This window comes from Lolium perenne, chromosome 7 (genome assembly GCF_019359855.2).
Source record: "Lolium perenne isolate Kyuss_39 chromosome 7, Kyuss_2.0, whole genome shotgun sequence".
In the NCBI taxonomy this organism is placed as follows: Eukaryota; Viridiplantae; Streptophyta; class Magnoliopsida; order Poales; family Poaceae; genus Lolium; species Lolium perenne.
This window is the reverse complement of record NC_067250.2, coordinates 95,018,356-95,045,977: the sequence shown is the minus strand read 5'-3', so window position 1 is coordinate 95,045,977 and position 27,622 is coordinate 95,018,356. Positions and strand designations below refer to the sequence as shown.

General features: G+C 45.2%; 1 protein-coding gene across 5 annotated transcripts; it reads right to left on the bottom strand.

The window, feature by feature from the left end:
- Positions 1-149: 149 nt before the first annotated feature.
- Positions 150-27,622, bottom strand: LOC127316601 (MADS-box transcription factor 51). 5 transcript variants are annotated; one of them, XR_011749603.1, is made up of 7 exons: positions 27,219-27,622; positions 25,894-25,990; positions 9,711-9,800; positions 1,142-1,203; positions 971-1,064; positions 670-815; positions 150-618 (listed from the first exon to the last, which is right to left on the bottom strand). XR_011749603.1 is itself a non-coding variant. In XM_051347043.2 (7 exons), exons 1-7 carry the CDS (start codon positions 27,485-27,487, stop codon positions 520-522), a joined length of 711 nt encoding a protein of 236 aa, XP_051203003.1. In that variant the 5' UTR covers positions 27,488-27,611; the 3' UTR covers positions 150-519. The 5 variants fall into 5 exon arrangements, 4 of the variants coding, with proteins under 4 accessions (XP_051203003.1, XP_051203004.1, XP_051203005.1 ...); XM_051347043.2 differs by having other exon boundaries at positions 150-576; positions 774-815; positions 27,219-27,611; XM_051347044.2 differs by having other exon boundaries at positions 150-576; positions 774-815; positions 971-1,058; positions 27,219-27,609.

Sequence of the window (27,622 nt, the reverse complement as noted above, 5' to 3'; positions counted from 1 at the left end):
CTCAATATTTTGAATAATACACTTGTTATTCTCTAGTATTTTTATTTATATATTTGTGCCATAAAGACATGAATGAACATGAATAACTGAAGAAACAAACAAGCGTGCCCTGGGACAGGAATCACAAGTCCAGCGTCGTAACAAGGTAGTAAGCAAAATCACATTGCATTCTCAATCTGACTGCTAGTTTTCCGCCATCAACAAGTAAATTAAAGAAGGCCTACACATGCAGGCACATGAACCCAAATTAACCAGTTTTAGATACAAGACGATACTTGGGTTTGAAGTTCTTGATTCTTTTTCACAATAAATAGCAGAGTCCGTGTTGGTTCGCTGGAAAATACAATCGGCAATTTCTGTAGATAATGGAAGAGAACATCTCTCCAATTAGTAAGCATGAAGCCCAGCTAGGTAAACCGGATGGCGAACACCGCAGGTTTGGACGTTTTGTTGGAGCTGTGAACTTGTTGCTAGATATAGTCGTATACCTCCCATCGCCTCCAGCATCTCCTCACATTCTCACTCATTTTCTGACTGTGAGCCCAAATTATTCTGTCCTGTCTTCCGCGGATTTCTCTAGAATTTTGTTCATGAACGTATAAAGAATAGAGAATGATGGTCAGAGAACACTCAAAGCATTCATATATGTATTGATGATTTTCCCAGTCCCAGATTCTGATATCTTGTGAAATATGCACAGTATAATCTCTTCGAATGTGAGGTTAATTTCTTATATCCTTTCTTGAACTTTGGATCAATTTGTTCAAACTAACCTCGGTTTGGGTGAACTCAGCCATCTTCGTCATCAGTTTGCTCTGTAAGCACAAAATGGAGCAACTCTCAATTTTCCTGTATATATAATTATATATACACGTATAATGCATGGATAAACATTTCAATAAAATTATAATGCAACCCCACTTCATATAGTTAGCATATAATGATATGGATATAAAAAACATTAGCCAACCTTAATAACTGCCAAAGTTTCAGTAACAATTTCCTCAAATTTCCTTAGTTCAGGCATGCTCATCTCGTTGACATCTAACTCCAGGGACCTGAAACTTGGCAGTGTAATACAGATTATATCATCTTAGACAGAGTGTCAACTGAGGTGTATGTGTGATAATTAGTTAATTACCATTCAGCAAAGTGATTTAACTCAGATACTGCGTCTGGAACTGACTGCTTATTCAGATCAAGCTGTGCAAAGAAGAAATTAGAAGGGTAATCCGTTAAGCAAAATATGATTAGGTGTTCAGAACATGTGATCTGGATGCTTCTACAAGGTTGATTCAGCCATACATGCATTATACTCCATATAAGACAGTTCGGCTTTGTAGATTGGAACAAAACATTGATCCCATGGTTACCAACTTTTACTAGCATCTAGGCTACCCCAGGTTTCAACTCTGTCCATTTGCCGAATTACAATGTAGAATTTACTTTGAAACAAATTCTGGTTTACTCAAAGATTCTGGCTCACAACAGTCAATGGCGTAATACATGCTCTGTATTCAAAGAGGAATTTTCTTCCCTGATCAGGTGGCTTAAATCTGGAAACATTTTTACAGTTAAATCTAGAAACTGAATCTAGGACTCTTAGTGGAAGCAAGGAACAAAGCCATATTTATGTCATCACATGGCACAGTCGACACACTCATGGTCTTTCATGGTCGGTCCATTGAAGCCAGACATAGGGGGATGGCCTAGAGAGAGGATTCGTGAGGCAAGGCGACAGAGGGCATCCGGGTATGGGGTGACACATGATGTACCTAGGTTCGAGCCCTCTCGGTGAAGGTAACACCTTACTCGTGCTTGTCTGATCTTGATTATATGTATCTCAAGGATTACAAGGGGTGCATGAATATGCGAGTGTGTGTGTGGGCTCATGAGAGAGTCCATGAGCCTCTCTGGTTTCTATTGGGGCTCCTTGTCTGTTCTTTATATAGGCTAGCATGTCCGGTTTACAATAATGGCTGAGTGGGAGTTACTAGTGTTAATTATATGAAGTAACACCCGAGTTAAGGCATAATGGGCCAAGTGGTATCTCCTGTGTTGGGCTGTCTTCTTATTCTCTGTTGTGGCCCATCTGGCCCAGCCCATTCCTGACCTATATAAGGTGCTTCTATCTCTGTAACCCTAAGAGAGAGTTCCTCCCTGCAGCCTCCTTCTACCTCAGGTTAGGCCCTCAGCTCTGTCCACATGGTATCAGAGCAAGGGACAATGAGGACAACGACGAGAAGGACTGCTGATCTGGAAGCCTAGTCTGCTGTGGCAGCTAGGAGGAAGAGGAAGAGGAAGGGAGTAGGCTGCTGTGGTGGTTGGGAGGAGGAGGAAGGGAGCAGGCTGCTGCGGCGGCAAGGAGGGGAAAGCAGTGACAAGTAAGGTGACGAAGAGGGCATCCTGTGAGTAAGCCCTTTGGTGTTTCTGAGAGGTTAGGTTGACGTCAAGCATGGGGGACAACGGGGATTTGGCCAAGGCTCTGGAGAAGCTAGCAGAACTTATCACTACCAAAGGAGATGGAGGAGGATCTGCTGGAGGGGGAGCAATTGTTCCCCATACCGACATCGGTCTGAAACTTGAGCTGCCGGCGAATGAAATCAAGTTGGAAGGAGTGGCCAACTATCTCCGGTGGTCAAGGAGGGCGCTGTTGATTTTGAACTCGAAAGGGCTGGATGAACGTGTGAGTGGTGAAGCTGCAGAACCAGCAGACAAGACCAGTCCAGAATGGAAAAAGTGGAATGCCATAAATTCTCTGATTGTGCCATGGTTGCTTAACTCTTTGGTTCCTAACATTGTTGCTTCTGTAGAGGCACTCACAAAAGCTTCAGAGGTATGGGACACCGTATCAAATCTCTATTCTGGAAAGGGGAACATTATGTTGATTGCTGAGATTGAGGATAAAGTGCATGACTTGCAACAAGGAAACAAAACTGTGATGGCATATGTGGCTGAGTTGCAACATCTTTGGGGAGATTTAGATCATGTTGATCCTATGGAACTTTCCCATGGGGAATGTGTGAGTTCTGCTGCAAGCTGGCTTGAACGTCGGCGAGTCATGAAGTTTTTGAAAGGTCTTAATCAAGATTTTGAGGGAGAAGGGCTGCTTTACTGCATCAAACCACTACCCCTTCTTTCAAAAAAAAAAAGAAGCCATTGCGTGAGAGAAGCCATTGCAGCTATGTCCATAGAGAAAGTGCGTCTGAATATGACAAAGGGAAGCGATCTGTCCCTCATCCGACTTTCTACACAACCGAGAGACAAGATATGAGAGACTGCTATACTTGTGGACAGAAGGGACACTTGAAGCATCAGTATACCTCCTTTGCTACACCCAGTAGAGGGAGAGGAGGATACACACATGGCAAAGGAAACTACAGAGGAAGAGTTGATGACAGAGGTGGTGGACAGCCATATTGACAACACTATGGAAGAGGTGGTGGACAACAGTATGGCAGAGGTGGTGGACAGCCATATGGACATCAGTATGGCAGAGGTGGTGGACAACCATATAGACAAAAGTACGGCAGGGGTGGTGGACAGCAACACGATATATCACCCAAGGCACATATAGCAGCAGCTTTAGAGCCAACTATCAGTACCTCTCAGGGACAATCAAAGGAAGAAGGACAAAATGAAGCAACCTTTGGAAACTTTGCTCACTATGTCTACAAAGAAGTGAGCCTAGCTCACTTGGTTAGGGAAGTGGATGTACAACCCAGCCACCCAGGTTCAAGTCCCCAGGGATGCGAATTTGGGTTCTTATTATTTAAAAAACAAAATCATTGTAGGGGATTCCCCTACAGTATTCCTTTCAAAAAAAAATGCTAATTCAGATTGGATTCTTGATTCTGGAGCATTCAAACATGTTACTGGGAATATTAGTGAGTTTGACTCATATACTCAATATCCTCCCACACATAGAGGCACTATCCAAACAGCAGATGGCACAACACAATCTATGAAAGGGGAGGGGTCGGTGCAATGTACACCCAACATAAAATTGTCATCAGTTCTACATGTTCCCGCTTTTCCAGTAAATCTGCTATCTCTAAGTGCCTTGATTGATCAGCAGGACTACCGAATAATAGTTGATAGATATATGTGTTTAATTCAGGAAAGGGAGAACAGCAAGAAGATTGGGACTGCAACCAGGCATAGAGGTCTTTGGCACATAGATCGTGACAAGATGAGGCATGATGCTAGTTCTGTGCTTGCTGCGATTGTTGGAGGAAGGGAAAGTATGGCACTAATTCATCATTGTCGAATGGGCCACATGGCGTTTGATAAAATGTTTCGAGTTTTTCCTGATGTAATGGATGGAGTGGACAAAACCAAATTATATTGTGATGCCTGTGAATATGCTAAGCATACGAGAATCTCTTATGTTAGTAGAGGGATCAGAAATGTATCCCCATTTGTGTTAGTGCACTCTGATGTATGGACGTGTCCCTGTTGTGTCAGTAAGTGGCATGAAGTACTTTGTGACTTTTATTGACTGCTATTCCAGAATCACTTGGATTTATCTTATGCGTCACAAAGATGAAGTGTTCACTTGTTTTCAGAGTTTTTGTGCCTATGCGAAAAACCAATTCAACGTTGAGGTGCAAGTGATCAGAACTGATAATGGTACTGAATATATCGACAAACCTTTTGCTGCTTTCTTATCTTCGCAAGGTATACTGCACCAGACTTCATGTCCCGACACTCCTCCCCAGAATGGAGTTGCTGAGCGGAAGAATAGGCACATTCTTGAAGTGGCTCGATCTCTTATGTTTACCATGAATGTTCCCAAATTCTTATGGAGTGAGGCAGTTATGACTGCTACGTATTTGATCAACAGAATGCCTTCAAAGATTCTAGGTATGCAGTCTCCTTGCCAACTCCTTCTAAATAACAATGACTTTGTTGTACCACCCAAACTCTTTGGCTGTACATGTTTTGTAAGGGATCACAGGACATCTGTTGGCAAGCTAGATCATCGGGCTATCAAATGTATCTTTATTGGCTATTCCTCCAGACAGAAGGGTTACAAGCTAGTGTTGGAGTCCCACTGACAGGAGGACATTTGTAAGCATGGATGTTACGTTTCGCGAGTCAGAACCATTTTATGACGGTGAGAGTGATCTTAGTGGCTTGTTCCAGGGGCTTGACCATCTTGGTGATGCTCAAGAGGGGGAGAAACAGCAAGATGGTGATCAAGAGCAGCAAGATGGTGACCAACAGCAACATCAACAAATTCCTATTGTTGCAGAGATTCCTGCAATTCCTGGTACACCTACACCACCTAGACCCATACCACCACAAAGATGGCTGCACATTCCACTTGTGTACTCTAGAAAACAAGTACAAAGGGAACAAGTAGATGCACTAGAGGAGCAACAAGACCATGGCAGGGGGAGCAACCCATTGGACCTGAAAATCAAGGAAGCACAAGTGTAGATTCTACTGAGGAGAATCAATCTCATACTGAGTCCAATAATAGCCTAGACTTGCCAATTGCAATAAGGAAAGGGATAAGGAAAGTTGGGCCCCCAAACCGACTTATTTATGATGACTATGACGTAGGAAATTATATTTCTTACGAGGCATTGTCACCCTCTTTTCGGGCTTTTGTTGCTTCGCTGCAAACTGTATCTGTTCCTAAGGATTGGAAGGCGGCCAGGTTGGACCCGAGATGGTGCAATGCAATGATGGAAGAATTAGAGGCTTTGATGAACTTGTGGCAAGAGGATATAGTCAGACTTATGGCATTGACTATGATGAGACATTTGCACCAGTGGAAAAAATGAGCACTGTCAGAATATTGATCTCTTATGCAACAAATTTCGAATGGCCCTTGCATCAACTTGATTTCAAAAATGCATTTCTTCATGGTGATCTTCAAGAGGAGGTGTATATGGAGATGCCACCAGGATTTGTCAGACCTGAAACTAAAGGGAAGGTATGTAGACTGAAGAAATCTCTATATGGTCTCAAACAATCTCCACGGGCCTGGTTTAGACAGGTTTAGACAAGTGGTGTGTGACATGAGATATGGTCAATGCAATGGAGACCATACCTTATTTTACAGACATTCTGAGCAGAAATTCACTATCCTTGCTGTGTATGTTGATGATATTATTATCACGGGAGATGATGATGTGGAAATCGCAAAACTGAAAGGATGCTTGAGTCAAGCCTTTGAGGTGAAATATTTGGGAAAACTTAAATACTTCCTTGGAATAGAAGTTGCAAGATCATCAAAAGGGATATCACTATCTCAAAGAAAGTATACATTGGATCTCTTAGATGATATGGGCATGCTAGGGTGCCGAGTGGCTTCAACACCTACTGACCAAAATAATAAAATCACAACAGAGTCTGGAGAACCCATAGACAAGGAGAAATATCAAAGACTTGTTGGAAGACTAATATACTTATGCCACACGAGACCAAATATATCATTTGCAGTGAGTGAGTGGGTCGCTATATGCATGACCCGATGGATGGACACTTGGAAGCAGCTCAAAGAATCTTGAGATACTTGAAGGGCACCCCCGGAAAAGGATTGTGGTTTAAAGGTAATGGACACCTAAATGTAGATGGATATTGTGATGCAGACTGGGCTAGCTGCTTAGATGATCGAAGATCCACCTCAGGGTATTGTGTTTTTATTGGAGGAAATTTGGTGTCATGGAGAAGTAAGAAACAATCTGTTGTCTCGAAATCAACAGCCAAAGCAGAGTACAGAGCTATATCACAGGGCCTGGGTGAAATGTTGTGGGTACGAAACCTTCTAAGAGAGCTGAAGATTTTAAGGCAAGGAAGCTTGAAAGTGTGGTGTGATAATATATCTACCATAAACATAGCAAACAACCCTGTCCAACATGAGCGAACTAAACATGTGGAGATAGACATATTCTTTATTAATGAAAAGATTGATGCAGGGATTATCTCATTGGCTTATGTGAGATCAGGACAACAAGTGGCAGACTGTTTAACAAAAGGGCTAGGATCAAATGAGTGTAATCTTGCCTGTGCCAAGATGGGGATGATTGACATTTATCACCCATCTTGAGGGGGAGTGTTGGATAACTGTTGGTGTATCTATTGGGCTGTCTTCTTGTTATCTGTTGTGGCCCATCTGGCCCAACCCATTCTTGACCTATATAAGGTGCTTCTATCTCTGTAACCCTAAGAGGGAGTTCCTCCCTGCAGCCTCCTTCTACCTCAGGTTAGGCCCTCACCTCTGTCCACATCCTGACTTTATGTTCAGGAGTAACGCTTGTATTGATGCGGTGTAGTATTACCGTATTGATGATAACTTCACTGTTTAGCCAATGATTCTCCGAGAATTTGAAGTTCGGGTGCCAGTCCATCTAGGTGGAGGATTAGGTCTTATGCGATTCACATAATCATCATGTGTAGGGCTGGGTTGTTTCTTTGACTGGCCTACCCCAAGGTATCCCACCGACAAAAAGCATGCCTCCAAAGCGCTCAGATGTAACACGGCAAGAGGCATACTTGCCAAATTTGCACTGAGGGATCCAACATTGCTAGTTTTCATCAAACCATTTGGACCTGGCTATCTAATTGCAGTTCTTGTCGATGTGCCCCGCTCACACTTTGGGAGGAGGAAGCCTCAAAGGAGGGAGAACCACAACATGAGAAAGAAGCAACCCAACCATAGAGGGCTATCGAAAATAACAACGTACTAAACAACAGTGCAAAGAAAGAAGAGAAATGCTAAGGCCTACCCTTACTTCCATAATGAAAGTGCCTTGGTGTTTTCCCGATATTAGGCATAGGGGATGGCTTAGAGAGAGGATCTGTGAGGCAAGGCAACAAAAGGGCATCAGGGTATGGGATAACACGTGATGTACCCAGGTTCATGTCCTCTTGTTGGAGGTAACACCCTACTCATGCTGGTCTGATCTTGATTAGGTTTATCTTGAGGATTACAAGGGCCCGCGAATATGCGAGTGTGCGTGAGATCGTGAGAGAGTCTATGAGGCTCTCCAGTTTCCATGGAGGCCTCTCTAATAGGATCCTGGTATGTGCTTTGTATAGGATAGCATGTCCAATTTACAATAATGGCTGAGTGGGGAGTTACTAGTGTTAATTACATGAAGTAACACCCGAGTTAAGGCATAGTGAGCCAAGTGAAAACTCCTAACATTATGTGCTTGTACTGATGCGCTATAGTAACACCGTATTGATGATAAGTCAAATGGCTAGCCGATGATTCTTAGGGAACCTAAAGTCTGGGTGACAGTCCATCCATGTGGGGTAGGTCTTGATGCGGTTCAGAAAATTGTCATGTGTAGGTTGGGTTGTTTCCTTGTCTTGCCGTCTTGGCCTACCCCTGGGTATCCCACCGATAGAAAGCATGCTTCCAAAACGCTCATATGTAACACCGCCAAGAGGCCTCACTTGCCGATTTTGCGCTAGGAGATCCAACATTGCTACTCTCCATCAAACTAGCCGGACCTAGCCATCTAGTTGCATCTCTTGTCGATGTCCCCCGCTCAAACTCTAGGGGTGGGGCGCTCAAAGAAGGGAGAACCACAACATGAGAACGAGAAGATCCAAGAAGTACGAATCTAAGGTCTCGTCAACCCATAATGAGCCATTCAAAGAGGAACACATGGTAGCTACTCTTGTTGAAGTTCTCCAGTTGCCCTCCACAGGGACAACGCCTAGGCGGAGGGAATACTGCCATGATGACCCCAATGCCTCACTAACCCGTCTTTATAGGATCATGTAAAGTGGAGAAAAGAAAGAAAAATAAAGACATTTGATGGAGATAACACACTGTTGCACAAGGGCAGCAAACAAGGGAAAGTAGGAAAGCACATGAAGAAGCTACTGTGAGAACTAATAACAAAGGGAATAAGTAAGGTGCTCATCTGGGCTGAACACATAACACCACAAAGGGTAGATGTGGCATCTATATAGCAAAAAGGAATGGATTGCAAGCCCAAGGAAGAAGATGTCAAATAAAGACGAGGAACAAACAATGTTGGTGGGGAAGGGAAGTGTATGAGCCCACTTTAAGGATCCTAGAATACCGCATGAGCAAGGAGGCGGAGAAAAGAATGGTTGCACTTGTATCTACCAAGGAGGGTGACCGATGGTAGAATCAGAGAGAGATGTTGCTAGACACCGGGGAGGGCGGGGGGGGGGGGGGGGGTCAGGACAAGTAGTCGCCATCGTAGATGAGTTGCCCTCCGCAGTGCGAAGTGAGTGGTCTTCTGGGGACAGAAGAGCAACTGCCTCTACAGGAGGTGAAAGGTAGAGGAGGCTTTTGCTGAGATAGTGCTTGCTCTCGAGTCACCTTCAGCCAACACTAGACAATGCAATTGGGTGCTACCAATGGAGAGGAAATAGTGAGAACATCCGTGGAGAAGTTTGCAAATTGGCTGATCAGATCAACCGAAGGGAGAGACAATGGGGAGGGAAAGGTCACGAGGATGAGTTCGGTTTATGGTGGCCTAGGTGTTGCCTCGTAAGACGCATGGCATTTCGGGATGTCCTAGGATTTTGGCCCTCTTCCCTTTGGATCATTGTCCAGACTTTAAAAGCTCCCCTATCCAAAAGAAAACACAAGAATTCTTTCTAGCTTGCAAAGAACACATTTTGGTAGCTAGATGTGGCAACTTCTGAAATGAAATATTCAGACAGGTCCTTCCATTTTATTTCTAGACTCTGAACCCTGAACTTACCAATAAGAGGTTATAAGTGCAACTTCCTCGATCTTCATAGTAAAATAATAATCCAAGGGAATGTCCCTCCATCCAACTCTGTAATTTTTGCTATTGAATCGATGATAATATCCATAAGGTCTAGTTAATGGCATCATATGAAGAACATCTCAACTTGCATGATTAGTGGAGATGCTAGTCATCTTATATAAAATAAAGAAACAAGAAAATTCCATCAGTCAAATGGCCATATGCTTTTGGCGATTTTGTTGGAAAACCCCACACATGAAACTCTTGACCAGGTCCACATGAGCACGGATCAGGTGCACAAGTTCACAATTATGTTAGTTTGGGCACTAGAGTGGTTCTTATCGTGCCAACACTGTTTCTTGATGCCGAAACTACTTCACATATTGATGATCACCCTCTATTCAAATTCACACTAGGCTGGCTAAAGGGTGAAGGTTTTTATGATTTGGTGGCTCGCATTTGGTAGTAGAAGCATAGAAGGTCCACAACAACTGGCAACTGGCACAATAAGATCCATAGGCTTCACCGGTTCCTTTAGTGATGTGCTAAGGGGTTCAAAGCCTGCCAGAAGTTTAGTGATACTTAGTCAGTGCCAACTTCATTGCTAAATCCAATTATAAAATTGTGGCTATTACGGGGTTGGCGGGTTGACTGCATTGCCATGAAACACCCGGATATATCAAAAGGGCATTGGTTTGTATTGGCGGTGACTGACTACTTCACTAAAGGAAAAATTTGCTATAGGACACTGTTATCTTCTGGCATTTGCTGAAACTCACCGCTCGATTGTGTCTTTGCCAGGTACCATTACAATTTTGTGACACATTTTCCAGAACACACCACCTGGCTGAAAACGGAAAGTTTTGCCCTTTGTCTTCAAAACCAGCCATTCCACGTAAAAGTGCAAACCTTTCCGTTTTTAGTCAGGTGGTGTGTTCTGGCAAATGTGTCACAAAATTGTAATGGTACCTAGCAAAGACACAATCGGACGGTGTGTTTGAGCAAATGCCAAAAAATAACGGTGTCCTGCAGCAAATTTTCCCTTCACTAAATGGTCTAAAGAAGTACCTCTGAGGAACATGACCCACAAAGAGGTGATCTAGTTCATATCTGAGCACATTGTCCATCGATTCAGCATCCCACTATAGAGCAAGGCACATCTTTCATGGAAAAGTAAGTGAGATAGTTTGTCAAATCGTTAGGGATCAAGTGAGCGATGATGTCGGGCCATTTTTTCAAACTAAGAAATGCCTTCAGCTAGGACATCCTTTATCTCTAACACCGTGGTATTTTCGAACTAAGCATTTGATGCATCAAAAGTGCACATGGGAACTTAGTGTTGCATATTCTCGCAATAAGGCTCTTCATATTATGTTATATTGTAATCTTTTTATACATTACATGCACAATTACCAATCTTTTTATACATTACATGCACAATTACCGAGTTTATGTATTTGACATGTGAACATTTTATGAGTTCATTTGTACTCATCTTTTGGTTGAGTTTAGTACAAATATTGGCTTGTCAAAGGAGTGGAGGAGGATCACTGAAGCATATAGTTGGCTTTGTATTTATGTTAGTTTGGCGTAATTAATGAAGCACACACCATTCTCCACCTCATCATTTCTATAATCACTGGAAGTTGTGCCTATATTATCTACCTAAGAGCCATCTAACTCCTTGATTAGAGGACCAAGGAGGACGATGAAAAAGAGAGCCACCGAGGCCATTAAAAGTGCATTTCCCTCTTTAAGTGTATTGGTGTTAATGAAAACACATTTTCCGGACTAACCATTTTCTTGAGTATGATAGGTACATTCCAAGAATGAGCAAGAGGGTTAGAGACCCCTCAAAGCATTACGAGAAAAGAGCGGATTCCCGATGCTTTTTATTTGCTTTCTAGGAAACCCGTACTATTAAGAGCGGGTCCGTGTTAGAAAGAAATAATGGAATCAACCCACAAAAGAGCCTAATGAACCTCCTTTTCCCTTCATTTTGTGGCTATTTTAACCTCCATTCTCAAACTAGTATGGATAGGGTCCGACCTAAGTCCGGACATTGCATGTTCCCCATAGTCACCTAGTCGAACCAAGATCTGGTCCTACTAGACGCGGGCTATGTGTAACGTTCAAATGCGGGAGAGCCTATATATGGCCATCTTCCCCATTGGGAAGGTGCACGAATTCCACACTCCCCTCCATTGATTCCCAAGATCAAACTCCTAGATCCCTCTCCCAAGTGCTTCAAACTCCTTGAGACTTTGAGATTTGGTATAGGAGTTCTAGATATATTGATTCACCAAAGGAAAATTTGATTCCCCTTGCAATCCCTCATGGATCTTGTTACTCTTGGGTTCTTTAGAACCCTATACAAAAGTGGTCATCTGTGAAGCTCAATCATCATGGCATATAACTTCTTGGTCACGTCGGGAGCCTCCAATTGAGTTGTGGAGATTGCCCCAAACTTGTTTTTAAAGGTTTCAAACACCACCTTCAAGGCCACAACCAGTGGATCATGTGATCTCCGTTGTGGCGTGACCATGAGGAGAATAAGGTGAGCCTTTGTGGCATTGGTGGGCTTCATGTCGCCACACCTCTCCAGCGGACGTACTTCTCCTCGAAACTAAGGAAGTACCAGATTGTATCCTCATGTCTCCATTGCAGTTTTTTCTATCATTTACTTACGTGTATCTTGTTTACTTGCTTTGTGTATGCTTGACCTATATGGTTTCATCTAATTGCACACCTAGGAAACCTTGTTTCTTGTCAAAGACTAAAAATTGGAAAAGATAGGAAAATATTTTAGTCACCTATTCGTCGCCCACTAGTTGACCATACCGCTTTCATCCATGTCAACATCACAATGATGTTAGTGCCACCATCTACATCAAGATTGATGCCTCCATCGCTCCTACTCCATTAAGACCATTCATCATCATCATGAGTTCCATGATGGTTATAAGTACTTAAATTGTGTGTAATGCAATTAGTATTTGATTGATTGTTGGTTCGAGGTTGCAGTTATCTTGGGAGGTAACATTATTTGCGAAGCCGCATCATGTGTATTAGATTGAGGACAACAAACTCTAAATCAGTACTTGTGAAGCCACTGGCATTCAAGAAATCAATTAATTCTTATATGAAGTACTTTTTATTTTTTAATACTTCAGTTTATTATAGTTTGGAGTATACTTATTCAGAATCCTTAGTGTTTTAGTCCTATCAATTGAGGAAGTGAGATATTTCCAAATTACAATGGGGTGCGACCGTAGCTACATGAAGTGACAATAGAGTCGCATGAAAATTAATAATGTCAATTTATCATGAGATTGAATACACTTTGGCTAATTATCCCATTTGAAGGTTATTAGGTTGATGTGTATACTTGTGATGATCAACATTGCGTGGTATTTATTTTTACTAGTTACTTTTATTATTTTCTTGTTTAAGTTGTAAACTGCAATTCCCATAGACATAGCACAATAAATGGATGCAACTTGAGAACAATTTGTAGAAGACATGAACATTCGATACATCACCATGGCACACTTCATTTTATGTGTCTGCAATATGCAAATAGAATATCTAACTTTTGGAGGTTATGGATCTTATAATTACGACTCCACCATCACTTTGGTCAAAGCTCCCCACCTCTAAAAGGAGAGAGCAACTTAATGAGAAAAGTAGCAGCAAGGGCGCTAAGAAGGTGTTGCCCAGATGTGCCAACCGAAATACAAAAACAAAAAAAAGACACAAGGACACACTTCCAGTTCAAAGGTATGTTACGGCAAGGAAATTCTCACACTTGGATGTAGTTTGCTTCCTTGGATTTGTGGTAAGATAAAGAATGTAGTGGATGTTGTTCTCGGCCTACTTATCATTGAATAAAAAATGTGAAGAGATCGAAGATGGAGAGGGAAGAGGTCTTTATATTCATCATGTATGAGGTATCCAACTCTAGTTTTGAGGAGACACAAAGCATGTCCAAGAATACAACCCCGATTGACGAGGGATGACCTCGGCAATGTCCATGTATATGGACTTAGGGTTTCGGGGAAAGGTGGTGCGTTGGTGGTTTTGTCGATTGGTCAGACAAACAAGGCTTATCCGACAGATTGATTATGAGGCTAAAGCGCCGTAAACTAGAACAAGCTAGGGTTTACAACAAAGATTTCATGATCTCCCGATGGCTCCTCCTAGCCTTTATTTTGGAGGCTAGGTCTCAGAGTCCAACTCGGATCGGTTTACATATGTTTCTTGCCTTACTAGAAATATGTCGGCTCCGTAGTGGGCCTTTCCTTATTTGGCAAGCTTCATCTTGTGGGGTTCGGCTTCCATCATCACGGGCTTCTTTACAATACGCACCAGGGTGACACAAACCGTAGGCCCAATTACGCATACCCATGTCACCGATACCTCAACCTCGTGATCAAATTAAGTTAAAAGAAACAAATGAAGCAGAATTCCGATGGATTCCCTAGGGTTTGCAGACATAGGCCTTTTTCATTTCTACCACTACATTTCCCTCACGGGGACAATTTGAGTAGAAATCCCATATCTATTATCTATTTTTTAGAATCGAATTAGTAACTTTCCCATCATTCTCCTTTGCTATTTGTTTTGTAACACTTTGCATGCAATTGACTTCAATGTATTATCTCTCTATAATTTGTGTTCTTGAATGATCTATATATGCTTGAGTGATTAATTATCTCGGTTCTAGGTTGACATATGGTATAACATTAATAGGTCACAGTGCTTTTTTACTTTGTTTTTCTTGCTCTCGGTATTACTTATCATAGTGATTGTAGACATTCAATCCCTAGATTAGGTTCGGGAGTCCAGCCTTTGAATGAGACTACACACATAGTAGCTAGATAGATATGTATGTATGGATTGACAGATCTTGGAAGTGATAGGCCTTGCTATGAGGAGCATATTTCGTGTAATGAGTAATGCTTATTCTTCATAGAGCTTAATTCCATGATCTGGTCTTATGGCCTTAGGATATTTTGCGCCTGTGTATACCAAGAATGTCACAACTTACATGAGATAATTAGACATGATGACATTCATGGAAACCTATAACGTAGGTACAATATCTCATCCTGATTGCCTTGCTAGTGCTAGTGAAATCAAAGCCTAAGACACTATCCTCATTCTCCTTAGTCATGCATTTATTGTCTGTTTATGTTTAAGCTATTATTTCATTTATCTAGTATTTTGATCTTCACTTAGCAATAATCGAGTATACTACTACCAAGCAAAGGCTTAACTCTAGTGCAATTATATTGTGTAACAAGTGTACCTTATGGAAAAAGTGATAGCTATCCTTTTACTTCTCCAGGTAGATATAGCCCATACATACTTTTGGTGGAAATGCCACAAGAATTTTGCACACTAATAATGTGTATTCATAAAGTAGATTGAGTAAAACCCATATGGGTTCCCTTGAAGCTCTTTGGTATTTACTATGAATCTTTAATGCTTTCATATGTGATGAGTTGGTCTTACTTTCCACAAGGATTTAATATGCACCGACAATGCCAAATGGCAAGCCCATAGGGAAAAACTTATGCAATAACTATAAACCACAAACAATTTGTTAAAGAAAACCGCCATGTATATATGGTTCACCTACAACTTTTATGAAAAAGCCAGATGTGACGTGCCTTCCATCACATGCAACTTACAATAAATTAAGCCATATGCGAGTAAGACAATTTGGTTGGCCTACGAAGGCTACAAAATGCCACATATCACCGAATCCACGGCCATAGGTATATTAAGGCCCTACCCACTACTAGATCCTCCACGTCCCCTCTCCTCCTCCCCTTGATCTACTTTTCCTCCTATTCATATACTAGAGTAAGTAAGAGCTACTGAATGTTTCATCGACTTGGCTATCCATGTCTCCCAGGAAAACACGTGAAGCCATTCGGTGCCCATGTCTCCTGGCTGCAACCCCATTGCATGTTGTGTCACAAGATTCACCCCCCCCCCCCCCGCGCGCCTTTCCCACTAGAGTGTATCCTACCTTGCGTTGTTGGATGCTAGCCCCCACCCCCGCTCGGGCCCTCGCTTCATGAAATTCAGGTAGACATGCTCTCAATGAGAGAGTTTGGGTATCTGCGTGAGCTCCGCTCCTCCCAGTGTGTGGTCCACTCTTAGACCAATTGCGCCATGGGTCTTTGCGCTGAAAGGTTTTCTGCTCGCTCTCTTGTCTCTAATCCTTTGCTGCACACATAAATTTATGACATTGCTTTTTTTTATCTCCGTGCTTTCTGGCCGCACTTCCTCTCCGTCTTATCTCATCTCTCGATTCGGTATTTTTTAGCTCACGTGCTTGTTATTGCCGTTGGATCATCGGAGACCATGAGGTAGAGGATCGGCGCTGCTACACCGTTCTCTCATCTGCGTGTGCACGCGCCCGCTGGCGTGTGCTTCCCGTGATGTAGAGGTGATACAACATGTCCAACTTTAAGGCATTAAGATACCTTCGCATGATTCATGGTACGTCACCTGCATTGATGTTGATTAGCTTCCTTTTAGGTCTCTTTTTATCTAACGTCGCCTATTATTTTATGTCTATTAGTCACATGCCTCCTCTGGCTACTCATCTCGCAATACTATTGGTGTTGTTCTTGTGGCGATGATTGAAAAGAAGGGGACATCGATGTTTCCTCATGGCGACGTTAGGGTTCCTAACCCTAGCTGCCAAGAGAACACCCAAATGACCCTCCCTGTCGTCACCGCTGGTGTTGGCTAGTGGCAACGTCGACTTCCTTGGGGCCGATGGGGCAAAATCAACGGAAGAATCTAATCGCGGTGGTCGGGACAAGCGATGGTTGTAACCTTACCCACTGGTCATTGTCGCGTGTGGGGGATGACCATGGCGGTCGGAGACGTGGGCCGTGGGTGTGGGCACCCTCCCAAATCTTTCATCGACAAGACCTCAGGTCAAACAACGACTTTGTTGGGAGCTAGCGTCAGTAGGCGGTGATGTGGCCGGCTGCGAGTTGGGAAGGTGTGGATGCCGATGGAAACAGAGTTCCAACTCTGGTAATGGTGGGCGATCGGACGTGCTTATTCATTTTCCTTGATGAAGGCATCGATGTTGCAACTTTCGTCTCCTCGCTTGGGTTACTCTTGGGGAAACCCTAGATCTAGGTCTCTCGGGTCGGATGATGGTGAAGCTCAGCTCAGCTGTCTCTCCCGAGGGCATTGTTTTAGAGCTTCTGTTGGATAGAGGGGTTTAGGTCGCACGGCGTGTTTTTCTTTCGCACCAAAGACGATGAGCCTTGGTAGTCTGGTGCAGCGGGGTCTTGGGATGGATGCATGCATGGAAGTGGCATTGTCTAACATCATGATGGCGTTGACGTCATGCCTGGAAAAGTCAATGCATTAACCCTTGTCGTGAAGATGGGTTTGTGGAAGACGGCAGCAACTTCAGGAGCAAGCGCGTGCGGTGCGCGCTAAGGGTCCGTAGTCCGGTTGTGCTCCTGGATCGTTGTTGGTTGAGGCCTCTAGCTTTAGATGGTGTGCGTAGGTGTGAGATCAAGGCACCTGGCCCTGATCATGGGCACCCCTTCATTAATCTTATAGCTTTAAGGTGGCTTCGGGTTGATCTTTTTATTCGTGTCGGGGGTGCGTTCGAGTACATCAAGGGTGACACCACCCCTTTTGGTTTGGTAAGGGGCGGCAAGACGACCAGAAAAATCTCACACAACACGGAAAAAATCACGAGCTATTTTCCCCTAGGTTTAGGCTGCTCTTGTGAGCTAAAGGCCCTACATCCTGCTTATCTAAATTCATTGGTGGTTTTGCTGGATTACAATGAAGAACTCGACTTGCCGGATAGGCTCGCCGAGTTCACTCCGGGAAGATCAAGTTAAGGAGAGAAGACATTCTTCTCTTAGAGATCAATCTCTAGGGTTTCCAACCTCCCTTCCTCGTAGGTCGCCTCCTCCTTTTCTGCCCAATGGAGCATTTTGTTGCAACGTTGGCTTCCCTACACGCGTACCCGACGGGTCACGTGAAGCTGACGTTGTGGTGCACGATAGACAACATCGCCCTTGCTAGAAGGCAAGGAACTCAAACCGATGTTGAGAAAAACCTGGCCATACGAGGTCGCTCATTAGCTTGCGTTGACGGTGCCTTTTGTGTTGTTTGTTGTTAATGTGCATGGCCTGCAAGACTTTCCTGCCACGCATCTTGAGGGTGACGCCACCTTCCCTCAAGGATGGTTGTTACTGGTGAGTGGTGACACTCTGTTCTGGGGGGGGGGGGGGGGGGGGTTAGCCTTGCTGGGGTAGTCGAACTTCCCGATAGCATTTGGCTCCCTTTCAACCGCCAATTAGGGGCTCACTGCCTTTGTTTATCTCTTTGGTGTGTGTGTGAATTGATCAAACCTCATGATGAACTCTCAGAGCCTTTCTTTGGGCTTCTTCACCAGGTTGTGCATGTCGAGGGGCATGCCATTGCATTGGCATCCCCCTTGAAATGCGTTAATTAACTGACTGCACATGTCTGACCAGACCGAGCTTCTTGGGTTTTTCATTAGTCACATCCGCACATTTGGTTTCAAGGCCATAGAAAACCCAGTTGTCCATAGATTTGTCGTCTCCACCTGTCGCAACGATTGCGATGGAGTAGAGCTGCAAGAATTCTCTCTGACTTGTGGATCCATCATACATGACACGTATGTCAGGTCTAAACTTAGTGACCTAGAAAACCCTCCGCTGTTCCGGGGTAAAGGCTAGACAACCATCCTCGCGGTATAAGTTTCTTGGCTCGGGCTCATTCCTGGGGTGATACTATGGAAGGCATCCGAATCGTGATGGCATGCTGTTTCGAATGGGGTCAGACAACTCGATGAAATCATCATTGGTGCGGTACTTTGGTCTTTGTTTGCGTTCTTAGGATGACCTGTTGTAGTGTTCATCCTAGCCCTCTCCCTACGACCCTCGTCGATGAGCCATCGATCCATAAAGTGGAGATGCGCCTCTCCGGGTTGGCGCTAGCGGGTGGTGGAAAGGGAGTGACATGTGAGCATGCATGTTTTTGGTCTTGGTGGGCGTAGTCTATGAGCTTGGTGATGTGGTCGACCCATCGGGTGCGTTCCTTGTCATTTGTGGCGGGAAATCTGGCAAGGTCTATGCAGCATCCCAAGCATCGCTGGTGCCATGGACGATGTTCAAGAGCGAAGACTCACCTCCTCGGTTGGCATTCCTCACTCGAGCTTTTGTTGTGTTGCGTTACCTTGCACACGGCCGTTAGTGTGCGACACGTCCGCTGGTCCTGTTGAGCCGGGTGTGGATGTTCAACTAGCTGAGGGTGAGGTGGAGGTGGGTAGATGCCTTCTCCACCTCCACGTTTGATTCTTTCCCCGATCTGTTCATCTTGCTGAGGGTGAGGCAGAGACGGGTAGACGCCCGCTCCTCCTCCTCGTATGCTACTCTCCCTGGTCCGTGGGGAGGGGGAAGTGTTGTTGTGTGAGGATGTCCACTCGGGGAATTGTCATCCCGCAACTGCTAGCAAGGTGGAGAGCTCTCAATTGGTCGTTCTGCTCATCATTCTTGCCCCACTGACTCGACGAACCGGAGAGTGCAGATGCATGCCCCAGAGCAGCAAGGAAGGATGGGTGCTACCTAGTTACCATTTGGTTTCTTGCATTTCCTCTGGTTGAGCGTATGGAGGTCGTGCGATCTCCCCTCTAGCCGTCGGTCGTGGCTCCGTCACGGGTGCGTTGGCGCATACCTCTTTTGGCAGAGGCTCCGCTAAGAGTGAGTGGTCCTTGAATGTGAACACTTGCCACAATGTCTGGGTGGGTGTATGATTGTTGGTGGTGCTGGCTGACTTTGTGGCAAGGTATTGGTTGAAGTGTCTACAGGTGGAGTGCCCAGCCAACCTCTAGCATGATGCGTTTGAGAACGCGTGGTCACACGACTCTAGATGCCCTATATGGGGCCATTCACACCGACAGTGAAGAAGATCCAAAATGCCCGCGCCCCTACCTATCCACCAGATGTCCCGAGTGGTGTTCTCGTACACCGGGGGCGAGACCACCCCCTTTTGGTTCGATATGGGTGGCAAGACGATCCGGAAAATCACATGAGCGATTTTTACCCAGTTTCAAGCCGCCCTAGCGAGCTAAAGGCCATACGTCCTGCTTGTTTGAATTGATTGGTGGCTTTGCTGGATTACAATGATGAACTTGACTTGCCGGGATAGGCTGGTTGAGTGTCCGAGAAGATAGCTTCTCTCCTCCTTTTATACCCGAAGGAGGCACGTCAGGTGCCCTAAACATGCCCCACACGTCATGCGAAGCTCATGTGATGGCGCACGCCAAACGACGTGGCCCTTGCCAGAAGGGAGGGAGCTTAAACCTACGTGTGAAGGGAAACATGGCCATGCAAGATCGCCGTCAGCTTGCATGGAAGACACCTTTTGACTCGTCGTGTCAGCACCGGATTTCTTGTTGTCAGTGCACCCGACGTCGTAGGATTTTCATACCACTTGTCCTGGTGGTGATGCCACCTTCCCTCGGGGACGTTATCATTGGTGACAACCCGCTCTCGGGGTTTAGCCTCATTGGTGCAGTCGAGGCTTTCAGGTAGCGCTTGGTTCCTTTCAGCTACCAATTGCCAAACGAAGGATGACACGTTGCCTCATTTTATCTCTTCGTGCGGTACTTGGGTTGGCGGGGCGGCTCACACTTACTGCGGTCGTGGGTACCATGTTCCCACGGTCTCGACAATTTGCTTTGTCATCTTTTGCCGAATAATGTAAGAAAATAGTAATGTGCTTCATTTTGATGCACATGTCGGGTGTCTTAACCTCCATTTCGAAATAAAAATAGGCGGCAATTGCTTCCAGTTTTAACGGGACTCATGTTGTTGCACAAACATCTCATGCATCGACAAATGGGTCCCTTGATTACTTGATTTGCAAATCCTTCCTTCTGAACTAGAGATAGCTTCCGACCAGCTTTGGAAGAATCTTAGAGCATCTTCATTGGGGCGTCCCATCGGACCCCATCGAGTACTATAATCTTGAAGCACCCTCACCAAACGGTGTCCCTTATGTGATGCCAGCGGTCCGTGGACAACACAGCAGCCCCCATTTCAGAAGCATATTTGGGATGGATTTGGGGGCTGGCACAACATGTATGCTGTCCACGTGGGCCCCTTTTGTCAGCTTTCCCACCGCTCACCTACCCCAAGGGGGCCAAATAAAAAAGGACCCCGGCCGCAACCCTCGTATTCTTCTGTCCATTTCTGCCACCATTGAACGAAAGAAAATCGTAGCCCCCTCTGCGCCATGGTAAATTGGATGAACGAGAATGATGGGGCCAACAACTCTCGCAACAGTAGTTCTAGCAATGGTTGTTCACGACACCACGATGGCTCCCACGGCTTGAACCACACATATGCAACTCCGGTGCAGCGGCGTCATCGAGTTTCCAATGGGAAGGTGTCTCTCGCTGCTAAGGCTTCCACAACTCCGAGTCATCAGCGGCCGATGAGCACCACCGCTGGCCCATAAGAGAGGAGCAATGTGACTAGCTTTGGCGATCATACATGAAGATGTTGTTGGGGTCGCACATGAAACCTAACAGGGTTTCGGTGCCACCGACAATGAGACATGACGCCGAAGAAGCGAGCGTGCAAAAACTTCAACTCACCATAGTGGGACAATGTCTTCGAGCGCGAGCACGAGATCCGGCCACAACTTCTTCATGGCAGAGCTACCAACGTGGTTCATGCACAGCAGCGTGAGCCTTCCAGACCTGCGTTGGGATGCCCAAACTGAGGAGCGGATGTACTAGCACCTCTTGGAGGAGCGCACGCCGCCGGTGGGTGAACTCACGCTTCTCCGCCGTCGTAGAAGTAGATAATCATCTGGGCAAAAAAACTACATCTTCATCGACTAGGAGGCCGCCTAGTTGAGTTTAGTTATGTTTTAGTTAAATTTAGTTATGTTCAGTATGTTTTTAGTTATGTTCATCAAATTAAGTATGTCTTTCGTACCGATAGTTTTGGCTTCTCGGAGCCGGTGGAGTTGTGGTGGCAGTTAGGAGAATAGGCTTATGCTCGGGAGCTGCCACCCTATGTTAGCAGCATAACCTGGACGCTTGCGGTGTTGTACCGTGCTTCTTTACTCTTTCTTCTATATATCTAATTCATCTTTTAGGTTGTATTCTCGAGAAAAAAGTTTGAATTTTAACAATTTTTTCTTTGCCACAAACATATTTTAGGGTATCTCCAACGGGCCGACCCAAAATGCTGACCCAAATAGCCCGTTTCTGTCCGTTTGGGTTGGCCAGCGTACAGTTTGGTGGTACCTGTCCAGCCTACTAGGACAACACGCACATCAGCGCGACCCATTCGGTTCGCGCTGGCTTTGGCTAGGCCTGGCCAGTTGGCCATTGCCTTCCAAGTAACAAGTCAATTTAAATTGTAGAAAAATAAATATTGTTCAAAGAAGAATAGTTCACAATCACACACCACATAGTTTTACAAATAATTCAACTCAAATTGAATATAGAAACAGACTAGCTAGGTTAGTTTCCCGCACGAGTCCACATGTGTTCAATCAAATCGGCTTGAAGGCGGTCATGGGTGGTCCGATCCCGAATGTATTATGCATATGCAAGAAGTATTACAAGAATCGGCCCAGCCCGTGGCTCAACCAACTCACCCTGAAATTCCAGTCATCGTCATAGATGCTATCATCTCGCTCATCCTCAACGATCATGTTGTGCATGATGACACATGCTATCATGACCTCCCACATTCTCTCGACGCTCCATGTTCTGACAGGGTGTCGAACAATTCCCCAACGTGATTGCAGCACGCCAAATGCCCGCTCTACATCATTTCAAGCTGCCTCTTGCTCTTTTGTGAACCTCTTGCATTTTTCATCTTCAAGGTTACAGATTGTCTTCACCAAGGTTGTCCATGTAGGGTAGGTGCCATCAGCTAGATAATAACCCTTACCATAAGAATGACCATCAATCTCATAGAAAATCCGAGGAGCATTACCTTCTGCAAGCCTACCAAACACCGAGGAGCATTGAAGGACATTGATATCATTGTTGGATCCTGCCATGCTAAAGAATGAGTGCCAAATCCAGAGATCTCGCGACGCAACTGCCTCCAATATTACCGTGCACCCCTCCTTATGCCCTTTGAACATCCCTTGCCAACGAAAAGGACAGTTCTTCCACTGCCAATGCATGAAATCTATGCTTCCCAACATACTAGGAAACCCCCTCTTTTCTTTGATGGAAAAAAGGCGGCTGATGTCTTCAGTGGTTGGCTCTCTTAGATAAAATTGCCAAACACCGCAATAATAGCGTTGCAAAACCTCTACATGGCTTCAATGCAAGTGGTCTCGCTCATGCGCAAGTACTTATCAACAAGGTCACCAGGTACTCCGTAGGCAAACTAGCGAACGACAACCGAACTTTTTTGGTACGAGGAAAAGCAACCCTAATCGGTAGCATCGAGCTTGGCATCGAAGTAGTCATCATATATCCTCACGCCATGAAGAATATCCAGAAATAACTTTCTAGACATCCGATACCAGAGACAGAATGTCTTCGCGTCGTACACCGAATTGATATGGTGGAAATAGTCTCGCATAAGGCCAGCGTGTCCACCGACTCGATTTCGATCTTTGTTGACCTTGCGCTTCACCAACGACCCACCTCTGTGCTTCGGCAGCATATAATGGTCGTGCGCCATGCTTGCAGCGGCAAACAAGAGTTCGGTCTCACCATCGGACTCCTTGTCCGACGATGAATCGATGACATTCTTGTAGAAAAATTCGATTGCCTTGCTACTCATCTGCGCAAGACAATGCTTTTTGATGACTTGAACGTCTATGCCCTAGCCGGTGCAACGGTAGAGAAGAAGCTTGGACACGATTCATACCTTAAACTCGCTCTGACGACCGGACGAGCAAGTTGTGAGCGTGCCGCCGAGCCAGCCGACCAAGCAGCCGGCCGGAAATGTTTGCCGATGGTGTTGTTGGCGGCAAAAGCTGGTGTACTTGCTGGGAACCACGGGCCACTGGGAACTGCTGATGCCAACATCAACCGAAAGCGCAGACGACAACGCTGCCTAGGGGTGGCGGCGGAGACAACGGGCAAGGGTTTGGGACCGAATTCTTCTCTATGGCTTTCATTCCACTGGCAGGAGGGCCTAGGTTGGCCAAAGGGAGGACAAGAGAGGACGCGCTCACTGTCCGGCCCGACGCATCAGCGGCCCAAATTTAAGACACAGATGTGTCGGTCCGTGTGAGTTGGTCTGTTTGCATCGCGCGACTGGAGCGTGCACGCGTTGTCTGCCCATCCAAGCGGACCGTTTCGGACAGACCATTTGGGTCACCCCGCTGGAGATGTCGTTAGAGCATCTCCAGTCGGGTCCCTCAAAGCAGGCCCCAAAGAGTCGTTTCGCCCTGTGCGGCCCAGTACGGTGTCCGACGCCCCGAAGCCATCCCCGCTCCACAAGGGACGCTTCGGGCGCGCCAGATAGAGCAAAAAGCGAGGCGGGGAGTGGTGGGCCCGACGCATTATTAAGACATGAATGACGCGCAACCATCACCTACCTCACGACGGAAGTTAATGGCGCGCAGCGACGATGCAGTTTCCCCAGAGGCGTGGCGACACGTCTGGTCACGCCTAGCTCTCGGTGTTAATGGGCGCCACCGCTCCCTCGCCTCCCTCCGGCGCATAAAAAGGGGTGCTCGCGCACCGCCCCTCACAGAAACCCTTGCGCCGCAATCCCCAACCCTAGCTGCCACCCTCTTAGAAGTTGGGGACATTCCATGGATGATAGAGGGCAAGGTCGAGGTCACGGGCGTGGCCGCCAAGGCCGCGGCAGCCGTGCTAGATCAACAACACCTGCACGGTGGTTGTCGCCTGCGCCGTCGTCGTCTTCTGAGGAGTGGAAGTCTGAGTTCATCATTGTGATCAATGACGACCCACTCGGCATCCAGAGGCTGCCGGACAAGTTCTGCGAGTTCATCGCTGGCAACGAGCTAGCCGCGTTGCAGCTGCGGGAGGCTCGCTGCGGATTTTGCTAGTGGCCGGTGGATGTGTTCTTCGACGGGCGCGACAATATATACCTCTACACCGGCTGGGAAAAGTTATCGCGCTCCCGCGACCTCGAAGCTGGCTGCGTGCTCACCTTCTGCTACGAAGGCGATGACAATATGAGCGTGAAGGTGTTCGACGACACGTCCTGCCACCGACATTACCACGCATCATGAAGCAGAGACGTCCTCCAAACGTTCAATCCAACGCTGTTTGGAGGACGCGACTGGAGTTACTGTTAGGAGCCGCCGCTGGTTGCAAGGCGGCGTCCGGGCGGACAACTATAAACAAATTCGGACCAAAGATAGGTGGTGTCCTTGGAGATGCTTTTTAATTCTGGAGTCTTTCAACCCATACATATAAACGTCTTTAACTTACACGGGATGCATCGTGCCAGCTAGGATAACTAAACTATCCATCGCACTGTGGTCTGAACTCGGGCTCAAACTAAACATGCCACAAATATTTGGTAGCTAGGGTGAAAGTGGGCTCAAATAAAACATACCATTTGTATGCCTCCCGCATATATAGGAGTATTCCCCCTATTCGACACAACATTCAGCCCGAGTCTTATCAGATTGTGTAGCGCAGATAATATTCAGGTAGAATTCAACGCTTAATCTTTTAGGTGCTTAAGTACCATGATGTGCCTAATCTCAAATTCAACATTCATAAATGAATATTTCAGATATTAATGGCTGATACACATAATGTAGTGTGGATTGATCCATCAGTTTCAAATATATATAACCTGAAGATCGGAAAACAAAACACAGTCACTGTGAAATACGAACAACTCTACTTGAAAGAAGAAGAAAATTAAGTGCAAAATGCACAAACAAACCACTGCGATGATGTAACATCTGAACTTACTCCATTTCTTATTTTATTAGTTTTTTAAAAAAAATTGAGAATGGGTTTTTCAAAATATGCATGGTTTCCTCGTTTGTGCAATATGCCTCGTATTCGCCCAACAGTGTAGATATGTATGCATTCAATTGGTAGATGACATAATCTTAGACAAGAAATTAATTGGTTAATTCCAATTAACTTGTCATATACACTCACCTTCATATTGTAATCAACTCCAGAATCTCGTGGGTCAATATTTAGATCGATTACCGTGTTGGAAAGGCCCCGACATCGACCAAAAATTTCCTCAACACTACAAAAAAATTAAAACTTGTTAATATAAATTATGTCTGGATGGTTAAAAGCTAATCCAGTAACTTTAGACAAGAATACAATGTGCGCACTACTTTGGACAAAATGAACAATCAGTTTATATTACAAGGACATCTCACAAACATAACCATATATGTATGGTAGTGTTCATAAAATGAGTGGTAACTGTGTAGAAATGTACACAAATGCTGATTCAAAATGCCTTAATTTTCGTATATATATATTTCATGCATGTATATAAACTTCATGCAAAAACATAATCCACACTTGTTCGCAGAAGAAGAATCATTTTCAACAAAAACAAGGACTACCTCACGATCAGAACTATATTTGTCTGATAGTGTTCATAGAAGCAGGGTTAACTATGTAGAAATGTGCACAATACTGGTGGTTCAAAATGCCTTAATTTGCATTTGCACATATATATATATGTTTCATGCATATACATAATCTTCAAACAAGAACACAATCCATACTATATCCCACAAGAATAATCAGTTTCAAATAATACAAGAGCTAGCAATCTCAATACATATCTGTGACAATCTCCACAAAGTGAGCAACTTGGTATAAATGTACACAATGGTGGTTCAAAGTTGTTACATATATATTTCATGCATGCAGTGTTAATTCAAGATTGTCATACAGGTAGCACCATACCTGCCGCGACATGCATACTATTACAAGTTCACTGACACTATTACAACTTACAACAGCATGGTAGCATGCAAATTTAGTTGCTGGCAGTATTAGAAGCTTGGAAGTGTTCCAATACGAAAAGAAAATGCAAATGCAATATTAAAAAACTCGTCTACTCTTTGGCACAGACTGTGCACATAATAGCATCTTTTGTCTGATAATGAAATGCAACATAAAATCAGAGATTTTTTTTTTTTTTGGAATGGCTATCGGCAGCTACATAGGGTGTTCGCGGACAAGTATGCACAGATCGTTCAGTTCGAGAGATTACACCTCAAACTCCTGCGCCTAAATTCTGTCGACAGAGGCCAGCGGCGATTTTCTAGACGAATCTTGCTTGGTGAAATCAAAACAGACGCTAGCTAGCTAGCAAGATCGATCACCATTGCAAAATCGAAAAAGGCAAACCTACTACCACCACCAGAAACCACACGGACGTGTGCAAGAATAATAACGAGAGAGACAGAGAATTTATGTGCAGTAGATTGTAGGAAGTAGAAACTACATGCCTGGTATTGGAGGAGACGAACTCGTAGAGGCGGCCGGCGGGGGAGAAGACGACAAGCGCGACCTCGACGTCACACAGCACGGAGAGCTCGAAGGCCTTCTTGAACAGCCCGCTCCGCCGCTTGGAGAATCGCACCTGCCGGCTCGTCCGGTCCTCTATCCTCCTCAGCTCCACCTTCCCCCGCTTCCTCTTCGCCTTCTTTCCTCCTCCCTCCGCCGCCGTCACGTGCTGCTGCACCCTCATCCTCCCTGTCTCCTCCTCCTCCTCCATTTGCAGGCCCTAGCTACCCAGCCTCCTCAATCAACCAACAAACGGATGAGAGTGGCCGGTGGCGGGATTTAAAGATGGGAATTAAATCTTGCGAGGAGGAAGAAGAGAACGACAGAATCTGGCGAAAGTTGTGGA

Bases quoted from the DNA above. Each gene is read 5' to 3' on its own strand.
- LOC127316601 (XM_051347043.2), bottom strand. From the start codon at position 27,487: ATGGAGGAGGAGGAGGAGACAGGGAGGATGAGGGTGCAGCAGCACGTG. The intron at 25,991-27,218 runs GCATGTAGTTTC...ATTTTTTTGTAG, and splicing joins TTCGTCTCCTCCAATACCAG to TGTTGAGGAAATTTTTGGTC. The intron at 577-773 runs GTTAGTTTGAAC...ACAAAATTCTAG, and splicing joins CTGAGTTCACCCAAACCGAG to AGAAATCCGCGGAAGACAGG.